Source organism: Haemaphysalis longicornis, unplaced genomic scaffold (assembly GCF_048455015.1).
Source record: "Haemaphysalis longicornis isolate Haplotype H1 unplaced genomic scaffold, Haemaphysalis longicornis Haplotype H1 scaffold_3, whole genome shotgun sequence".
Lineage (NCBI taxonomy): Eukaryota > Metazoa > Arthropoda > Arachnida > Ixodida > Ixodidae > Haemaphysalis > Haemaphysalis longicornis.
In genome coordinates, this window is record NW_027526335.1 from 156275503 (window position 1) to 156285945 (window position 10443).

Consider the following 10443-nt stretch of genomic DNA (forward strand, 5'->3'; position numbering starts at 1 on the left):
ACATGCGTACTCAGCGTTATCATCGTTAAGGTGAAAGCCTTACATGTTTCATCAAACGCGAGCATCAGACGCAAGAAGGGACCGTCGTCCTGGGAGTCAACATCAATGACATAAGAAAAAGACTACTTCAGCGGGAAGAACCGTGCAATCGAAGAACGCGGTGGGGCTCTGGCTCCATTGATCAGCTATCACATACACTCATTGCTTCTCGCCGTGCGGATGTATGCCTATAAATAATGATTGATTAGAGCTTAATAATGATTGTGATAGGGTGAGATTAGAGTGAGCCTATTTATCTACAAATACCAGTTTAATGAATGCCAGGGTATTTTACAGAAGGGGTAGTTTACTTGAAATGACAAAATAAAAGTTATTTCGCATAGACAGAATACCTTGGTTATGTGAATGTGCGGTTTACAAAAAAAGCAATGTTTGAGAGGTCAATTGTATATTGCATATAAATACACACAATGCGAAAAATGAAGCAAATAAAACGATTAAAGATAAATAATTATGAATAATATTAGGGTGGAATGAGGTGCATTATTACGTTTATAGTGTGAATAAGGTGGATTGAGATAGAATTAGGAGGATTAGGAACGAAATAATGGGCAATAACGTAGGATATATTTCAGTTACTACCATTTTGTTAGATGGATTAAGGTATAATAATGGGAATACAAAAATAATGGAGTAACACGATAATAGATTGTGGTGGGTTGAAAGGAATGAAGGCTGATCAAAGTAAATTGTTGAGATTGAGATAAACTAACCTGTTATATCCTTTAGGGTAACCAAAGTACGAAAAGTAGCGTAGTGAATCTGGGGAAGGATAGACCCGTATTTCGCAGGCATTCGTCAACACAGGTGCAGGCAGTAGCTTTTAATTCACACACATGAACTGAACCTGCCCAGGAATGTTATTAATTATAACAGCTCGTGTTGTCGGCTGCTGAATCGGACGAGACAACAGACGTTGTGCTGTTTCGCAGCTTCAAGGCAGGACTGTTTATTTTTAAAACAGGAGTACGCCGAGTGGGTCCCCCGACTACAAAAAGGAGAAGGGTTATCGCATTCTCCTAAAAGAGAGATGGAAAGATGCGTTCAGCCAGTAGACGGCCGCACTGCCAGGAGTCGCCCGGACAACGAAGTAACGTCCCCGCGATAGGCGACCATTCAAAAGAATTATGAAATGACCCTGCATGTGAGCAGGCGACAGCGTCGCTAGGTAGTACCCTACAAACGGAGCACTGTTCGCGACAAGCGGTTGCAAGACAGGAGAGAAACGGAAAGGTCCCCTCGATGGTAGCCACTCGCGCAGTGGTGTCATGAGACTTCCGCTTCTGATGCTCCCCTTTACCACGGATCTTTTAAAAAAACGCGGCAGTTAAGGGCTGAATGGAGAAAGGTCGGAGTCGTCAAAACGTCACTGGTTATCACTGAAAACGTACGTACGACATCATGAACAGAAGCCTCACTAGGAGCCGGCTTGTCTCGGTCCACGGTGTCGACTTCTCGCTTGCAACGCACGTCCATTGTCATAATCTGTGAGAAGCTTCCATCGCAAGCGGTGCGAGGTGCTGTTGGCCTGAGTTGCGCAAGCTATGCGCGCTGCCCTCCATGTTGAAAGAGGGGGCGTGTGCAGAAAGCGTCTGGTCGAAAAAGAATTCCCCAGGGAGGCGCACTGTTGAGCTGCACACCACTTACGGTGCGCTGAAGCCAACATACTCATTTACCGTTGAGCGGACGCCAGCAAGAACAAAAGGGAGCTTCTCCACCTTGTGCTGTCGATCGAGTTTCGCTGTGAGTGTAGCTATTAGTTGCCTGTGTAACGCTGAAACCTTGCCGTACTGGCGGAGTGGTAGGCGGTTTTATGCTGCAGGCTGCTGCTGGAGAGGGTTACAATTGCTGTCCACGGTCAGTTTTTTATGCCGGCGGGATAGCCGAAGCGTGCCACCCACGTGTGAATAAAGGCCTGCGCGACGGCCTCAATTCATATGTCCGCAATTGGTAGTCATCGGCTGCACCAGTCGATGCATGTGAGCAGGTACCTAAAACCTTGGCACTGCGGTAGTCGTCCGAGCAGATCGCGGTGAACGTGGTTAAAGCGCGACTAAGGAGTTCGAAATTCTTGTACCTCAACCCGAGCGCGACGAGTCACCTTCACCTGCTCACACGTGTTATATCTCCAAGTGCCAAACGAAGCGTTCTCTTATAAGCTGCAGTATGGCACGGACAAGCCGGGTAGCCAATAAAATTGAACATGTTGAATGCCACTCGGCGAAAATTCAGTGAGGCGAAAGCTTGTGTTCTTCCCTGAGATGTACCGCAGGTTATCTAGCTATGGGCGCAGGGAAGTGTAACTTCAGAAAGCACGAGTGATGAGGCCGCACCTATCAGTCTCGTCAACCCAGTGTCCTCTCGCTGAGCCTCGGCAGCACCTCGAAGTCAAGGTCGCCCAGTTTTTGGTCATTGCTTGCCCAGCTTTTCCCTGGCTAAGAGCTGCTGAAGTCTGCTTTCTTCATGTGGCTCCAAACGATCTGGCACCCTATTTTTGAGGGTATGGTATCCATCTTGTGAGGGGGGTGATAGCAAGATGTAGTCGATAACGACGGGGATTTCATGCCGCTGGGCGGTGACGGCGTGCAGGTACTTCGTCGACTGCTACGTGATATCCCGCAGCTGGAACCGGACATGAACTTGGCTCTACCAAACTCTTCGGTTTTTGGGCTAAATATTTGGTAGCTTCACTTCCATGTCCAAGATTTCAAGCGTGGATGCCGCAGTGTGGCCGTCGGAGGTCATCGCGTCGTGCTTGTTACAGCGTTGTCCGGGTCACCAATTTTGTAGAGCTCGGGATGTCGGCTGATGAAGGAGAGGAGAAGAGACGTTGGACTGGTACCCCGACGAGGGAAAGGAGAATTGCTGGAGCGGTTTTCTAAAAGAGAGAAGGAAAGAGCCCCTCCACGAGCAGATGGCTGCGGCGCAATGAGTCAGCCGGGTTTCTCGATGTCGGGTTCTTTTGGGGGGGATAAGTGGGAGAAAAGGGCCCCAAACTGTTTGACGTAGGGTATCGACAATTTATCCAGCCCTGAGGGCCAAGGGAACGGGAATAAAAAGCGATAGGAGAGTGAAAGGCAGGAATAAAGAAGAAGAGTTGCCGCTGCGACAGGCACCACGGCGTACAAAACCGTTCACAAACATAGCAACCTGGCGTCATGCTGCGCCCGGCAGGGGTTCTCGAAGGGAATGCTCAAGCGTAGAGGTGAGGCTGCGTAGTGACGAACTGTGTACGGTGGTCCGAAGTCTGGAGAGCTTGCTGGGTGAACGCCCGAGCGGACGAGTGGGTGCTGGCAAGCGGGAGCTTGCGCTCGATGGCCCGACGCAGCAGAGCACCCACCTCCCGAAAAACGAACACCCATGGCCCGCGACGTGTGGCCGGCAAAATCGCGAACCACTCCGGCTGCGAAGCGGCGAAAAAAATTACACCATCTTTCCGAAGAGAACTATGTGGTGATGCAAAGCATGGGGGTTCCGTGTAGATTCCACGCCGGAGCAGAACCGGCACAGGCGGTGTCTCGGAGCAGACTGGACGCCGCGCAGCGCGCGCAGCTGCTTTTATATAGCTGGAAAAGAGGAGAATGAAGGAGAGACGCACATGCGCAGTGGGGATGTGGACGGCGCAACAACAAGGGAGTGACATAGCCCAGACCATGAGATGGCTTTTCGAGTGACACTGTCGCCGGTATCTCCCTTGGTCGTCACGAGACTAACACGCTTCCCCTTTAAGGGCTCCTGGAGCGACAGTGTTGAAGGTGTCTTCCTCAGCCGGCACGATACGAGCCGTGCGTCGAGGAGGAGAGCGGCGTTATCACAGCTGGCGTGGAGAGGGGGACAAGCAGGAGAGGTGCGGAAGCCGGACGCCGACGGACGGCGCAGGGTCGACTAAGAGATGCTTTGCATGTAAAAGAACATGTCCGAACCTCACGATGACCGAGGCAAACTCAGTCGGGCAGACAACAATGTAAGAGTTCCCGCGGAAGGTGGCTGTTGAAAAGAAAGAGGGAATGACCCCGCATTGCACAGGCGATGGCGTCGCTGCGTAGCGTCTCCCACACAAGCAGCATTCTTCTCGTCTAGCCGGCAGCAGACAGGAGAGGAAGGGAAAGGGCCCATCAGTGGAAGCCGCTCGCGCGGTGGTGCCGTGAGACTTCCGCACAAATTCTAATGCACGTGGACACAGCGGCACGCGGGATAAAATATAGTCGTTGTAGTGTTTACAACTGACTTCGTTTGCCCTTCGTATAACAAACTGCTGCAAGCCAGTCAGTGCTGTACCAATTTCATCGTGCTGTATTGCTGCGAAAGGACAACAGCACGGGGGGATGCAGTGTCATTTTTGCCGGAACGAGTGTGCCGACGAGGATCATCACCCATACCTAGATAACTTCATAGGGCAGCTCTCTGTGTTCTCGGAGCTCACAGAGTAGATTGCCTGGACCCACGGCAGTGGTGAGCCAGTAACGTTCGGTGTACGAATCTATGCAGCAAGTTCCAAAGCGCCCGTCTATTTTTAGGAACCAGGCTTGGTGGTAAGGAAACTCTAGCACCGGGAAAGGCGGAAACAGGCAGATGAAGCGAAGCCACATGGTGTCTACGTGCGTTGTCATGGACTAACTGATGCGCCGATGTGGTTGTGCGTCAGGGCCAACATTTATTTACACATGAGAATCAACAAGAAGAGTAGTCCGCGAACCTAGGAGCGCTCATACGATACGGCAGAGCGACGCAGAAACTGTGGTTCTTCTCTGGCGCGTGGCTCGTCATATCTGCCGAGGCCACCCGCTGCTAAGATTAAGGCAGCGGCCCCTGGTGATAATAGAGGGCGCTTGTAATAAATGAAAAAGAAAAGTGGGCCCTAAAGATTAAAATAAATTAGGGAGCATTATTAGGATGAAGATATCCAGTTTTTATGGCAGTGATGTCAGTCTCCTTGACTTATTGCAAAGCTCATGTTCCTAAACTGAAGGGATGGGCCAGCTGCTTAGCCTAATACATTAAAATGAGAATAAAAGAGCAGTGCATTCACGTTTTTGATGATGTATAGAGGAAGATGATACAACAAAATATTTTTTTACTCTGATCACGCCAAGTTTCGCGTCCTTCCCAATACTTCCCCTGTGGTGGAGTTACCTTTGGTGGGTTTACTATATTGGGGTTTTAAAATGTTGAAATATAATAACAGTGGTGAGACCTATCCCTCTCAAGCTCAGGGTACACATGATTCGTGGGTAGTCATTAATGTTCTGTTAAAGCGCAGCATCACCAATTATGGTTGAGGCTATAGTAAACCAGGCAAGTGGCATTGGAATAGCCTGCGGCACTGCACAATGTTTAGGCAGGGAGCCGCATGCTTGGCGAAGAGTAACGACGACTCAGGAAGCGTGGACTGTAGTAAAGTGATGGTGTAACCGTATTTCCCGTGTACATGGCTATGCTTCATTTGCGAGAAATTTATTGCTGAAAACCAGTTGACAAATACAAAGCATACATAAATCCCCCTAAGGCCACCTTCTCATATAACGCAAACCCATTGCAGGGGATGCATTTTTCAGGGGCAATATGGCAGCCTGATAACGAAATATGGAAGCCACGCGAACATAAAATGTTTACAGAGTTCTTTCGCATGCTGAAAACACACCTATGTGTACACTGTGGCCGCCGGCCGAAACCTGGTGAACCTTGGCATACACATACTAGCTGTGAGAAGTGCTTCCGGAAGACATTGTTTTAGGCATCGGCCATTAAGGAAAATTATTGCTGTTAGAGCACACGATGATGGGTCCTTCGATATCTGTCACGGACAAAATGGCGGCTGCTGATTGTATTGGGGAGATACGTGGCGTAATATAGTATGAGAAGCGTTATTATCAGCCAAGAAAAACCGCGAGTAGTGTTATGGAGGAATTTCTGTCTAGGGCTGACTGTAAAACGCCTGATATCGGTAATCACTGGCGCCTTTATTTCTCAACAAGAAATCCCCCAGATTGGTTCCCTGTTTCTCAAAATGTGTTACTATTCTCCGCATGTGAGTGAATGTTTCTCACCCACATTCAGTAGACGATATACGTATCATAAAGCTCTTTTTGCATTGTTCAAATTGTCGTGAGCGCTACACTCTTAGCCAAAAAGGACGAAAAAAGGACTAACTACAGGTCTTAGTCCTCGCGAGCGACCGTTCTCCCCAAGAGGAGTAACTGTGGGAGCGTGCGTGCCGTGTACATAATTGGCGGAGTAACTGTTCGTCCCCGTCGATCTACGGAGCAACGGGAGAAGAAAACGCCGAGCAGTTACTGCCCCTGGGGTCGCTGCTATACGACCGACTGCTGCCGCATTTCTCTGTTGAGTTTCATAATTTCCAAACAAACGTAGCTGCCAATACAGAATCTTTCATATGGTATCTTACGAACACATTTTAGTTTTAAAAATAACAAAAAGCGCCTTGTCTAAGTGAGGAGGCGGCTCGCGGCACGGAGCGGCGATGTGTGATATCACCAATGCATTTTGTTCACGTTACTACGAATTGTCATGCACATAGGGCTCGCGAGCGATAATACAAGTAAATGAAAAACTCTGCGCACATGACACAGTGGGGCAGGTATCAGTAAAAAATTGTTAACCTTACTCACTAAGTGTAGTGAATGCACATGTCTATACCAGTTGACAAATGTCAACAACGACGACAACAACGGGAAATCGTAAGCGCACACCACAGGTAAGCGCTTTGCTCCTAGATTTTATTAGCGGGGCATAAATGCCTTTCCTACAAAATCAATGATAATGCCTCAACAACCGTAAGACCCGGCTGCATTTTCCCGTCTCATCTACCAGGGCTAGCTGAAGTCTGCAGCACCGCAATTTGTTTCGTCCATGCAGGAACATCAGCCCTGTACCCCTATTATTTCTGTCGCACAGACAACCATGATCTCGCACATATGAGATCAAAGAAATCTGGGAAAAGTAGCGAACATTACGAAATTGTAAATTTTTGCCGAAGCGGTTGCATCGCTAGAACGCTCAGCCTCCTGCCGCGACGGTGGCGGTTGGTTTTCCTTTCTTTTACAAGGAAAAACTACGCTTTTGAGCGTGTCATTGCAGTGGAAGGTCAGCAATAACGTCTACAGTTAGCAGCGCGGAAATATCAAGCAGTTGCATCGCTAGTAATTACGACGCCAGCAATAAACGCAACGACGTCAACTTCATAGTACAAACGTTTTGAACTCGAGTACCCATTTTCTGCCCCCTCCTCCACCTTGCCTTGTGGTATAGTCGGTAGCGCGTCTGGTTGGTGTTGCGAAAGGCGATGGTTTGATTCCCCGCCAGGGCGTATTTTTGTTCGGCGCTAGTAGCTCACCTCCGAGGTTAAGGGGGGTGTAACGGAACGGAACAAGCGTTCGTCCGTAAAGGATGAACGGTTTGAGGAGTAACCATTCGTGCCTTAGCATTTACTACCGTAGGGTACTAGTGGTTGTGGCAACGCAGTTAGTCCCCCAAAGGAGCAATGGCACTCCCCTGTTGATCCCTTTTGGCTAAGAGTGTAGAGCTAAGTAGAGCAGAGAATACTCCTCAGCAGCCCAGAATATTCATACGGGCCGAAGGCGGAAGTTTGAGGCTGACAGACTCAATTGTTACAATTTTTGTTTTAAGCAATACATCGTAGCCACTTTGTTTACGGGAGCTCCTTATTTCTTTACCTTTGTTGTAGAACTTACGAAGGCGATGAATCATCGTAGGGAAACATCGCGCTTGTGTATCAGTACGAAATCCTGCATCTGTCAACATCGCATGTTTTTCAAAACGGTCAGATTATAACAAGACACGCTGGGTTAAGGTGGATTTAGTAGCGACGTGAAAAAAGGCTTAGTCGATCTTTAAACAATCTTGGGAAAAATGCAGGGGATGCTGGCTACTATGATGAAGATGGGCGGCTTCACTTCGCCGAAAGGTTGAAGCAAATGATCAAGTGCATGGGCAACCAGGTGGTTCCAGCTGAGCTAGAAGAACTGCTGCTGCAGATGCACGGTGATGAGATAGCGGAAGTGTCGGTCGTGGGTCTGCCCCACGACGAGTACGAGGAGGCAGCAGCAGCGGCCGTCGTTCTCACGGAGCAAGGAAGGCATCAAGATCGCCCTGAAATGGCTGAAATGATCAAGACCACTGTGGCAGGTAAACTATACAAACCCTCCTCATTTTTTGGTTTTTTAATAAGCGGGACTAGAAAGGCATTTATAAACTTCAATCTCCGTATTTTTTAAACGACTGTGCAGCTGCCACTTGATGACTGACGTTGTTCTATCAGTTGTCGTTGCAAACACTTGGCAAACAAATACACTTAGCGCGCAGAGCAGCACTTTTGAGACAAAAGAAAACACTGAGCAGTAAACCGAATCGTTCTTCACAATTTTACCCTCCGTGAAGAAACCTGGTTCATAATGAATACATCACCGCAAATAGTTCTTTTATATAACAAAGTAATCGCTGCAGAGAGAGAGTGCGCAAATCGCATTTAAGCTGCCGTTTTTACGATTCACCCTGTTAAATCTTTTAGGTACAACTAAAGATTCGAGATGTGGCCGTTACACTATCGAGTTTTCTTCAGCGACGAGTATTGCATTTTGTGAAACAATTATCAACTTATTCCCGACCCGTTCGCATGTTTGTTACAAACTCCGATACTCGTTAAGACACGAGCGTGCTGTTGAAGTCGCTGCTTGCACAAATCTGATAAAATGAAGAAAGTTCCACTGTAGTTTGTTCCGGCGTTTTCATATACAACGCTGATAAAAGGTCTTCTTGGTAAACGATCCTACACACTCAGCGGCTGCTGCGGTGTGTTTTTGGGCCGAACATGTGCCACCTGTACGTTACACTCCACAAGGACAAGTTTACAGAATTTATGACGTACATGCCCTCTTGTTTTGGAGAGAGTCACAGGAATCCGGTGGTCTGAGATGTGTCAGAGGATATTCGGTAGCGCTAAAGAAGTTCCCAGAGTACTCGCTGTTTTAGGGATGCTTCCCTGTCTTCGTCTTCGTCGTGTGCATAGCCACGCTCCAGGTCTTGAGCACACTGATTTGGCAAGCTGCCGTGGCGTAATAACCGCCATCTTTATTGGGGTGAAGGGCTCCGAAGGGTAGTTAGCAAGTGACCTGTTGGTGCATCCTTTGCTTAGAGGCTGCCAAAAGCCACCCTAATAACTGCGGTAAATAAAAGCGCTATTTAGCCACTTTCCGCAGTGTATATTGTAAATGGTTTTTTTATGCAGCTTGTTATCCCAGTTCTATACCCCCATGGCGATTGCATAACTCCACGCAGTGAGCTATGTAGTCTAATTCTGATTTGGTCTTCACCTCCAAGCAGGCTGGTCTTCGCCTCCAAGCACGCTGACCGATATTGAAGTATCAAAATCTAACAACCTCGATATGACGTAACATAGACCTATCACTACTTAACACATGCGCAACCTGCTTAAAATTTTCAATACATTTTTTTATTATTCAATTTTTGGCGGTGATCTTGTGTTCTGAAATACACACTTGAAAAGCATGACACCTTAATGCTTAAAATCGGCGTTAAAATAAACGTAAACTGGTGTTTTATACTGTCCATGAGTTCACAAGGAGACAGTTTTAGGTAGTGTTTCTCTGTAAAACGGCTGGTCGGCTACAGCAGACAGCACAAATGCGTTTCGCTGCTTGGCACCTGTGACTTTGCACTCAGTCGCAGAGCTCTAAATAATACCAAATTTCTACCCCCTGCCTGTAATATTTTTCATGGTTTTCTTTTCAGCCAACCTCTCAGTGCAGAAGCACCTGTACGGTGGCGTCTTCTTTGTGGACTCGCTCCCAAAAACGGAAAGTTCCAAAGTCAACCGGACAGCTTTGGCTCGTTTACTTGGAGGAGGGCAACAAAATTGACAACCTAATTAGGCAAAAATACTGCACAGCAGCCATATTTTCTTTTCTGTGTTTTTCCTTCTCTAGAATTGATGCTAGAAAAAATAGTGTTGCAACAGCAAAGGTATCAAGTGATTGCTAAATAGTTGTCCACGATCGACTTTACCCTTGAAGACCTGCCTACGACCACTTGACATTACGTTTAAACTTAAAAAAACCAGCGGCTAATTCTAACGCCTGGCTGTGCCTTCGATGCAAGACAGTACTCCATTTGAAATTTATAATAGCAACAATCGATTCTACACCGTAAGTTGTATTACTTTTGGCAACAATGAACATTCCTAAATGTAGTAAATCGTCTGTAGGACTCTTTGAGCCATATGCTTCAGGTGAAAGCCTTATGTTTACATTTGCGCAGAAAACCGTCCTCTTTCTGGCTCTTGCCTGGCAAACAAAATGGCCATCGCTGTGACTAGTAAATTCAAAA

At 47.6% G+C, this 10443-nt stretch overlaps 1 protein-coding gene across 1 annotated transcript in view; it reads left to right on the plus strand.

Moving 5' to 3' along the window:
* The window catches only part of LOC144175493 (uncharacterized), a 79255-nt gene extending 69250 nt beyond the window's left edge, over positions 1 to 10005 (plus strand). Inside the window, exons 8-9 of the mRNA XM_077704574.1 lie at positions 7957 to 8226; positions 9850 to 10005. Of these exons, the coding sequence (XP_077560700.1) occupies positions 7957 to 8226; positions 9850 to 9977 (398 nt within the window). The 3' untranslated portion in view covers positions 9978 to 10005. The remainder of the gene's footprint in view (positions 1 to 7956; positions 8227 to 9849) is intronic.
* The last annotated feature ends 438 nt before the right edge of the window (positions 10006 to 10443 follow it).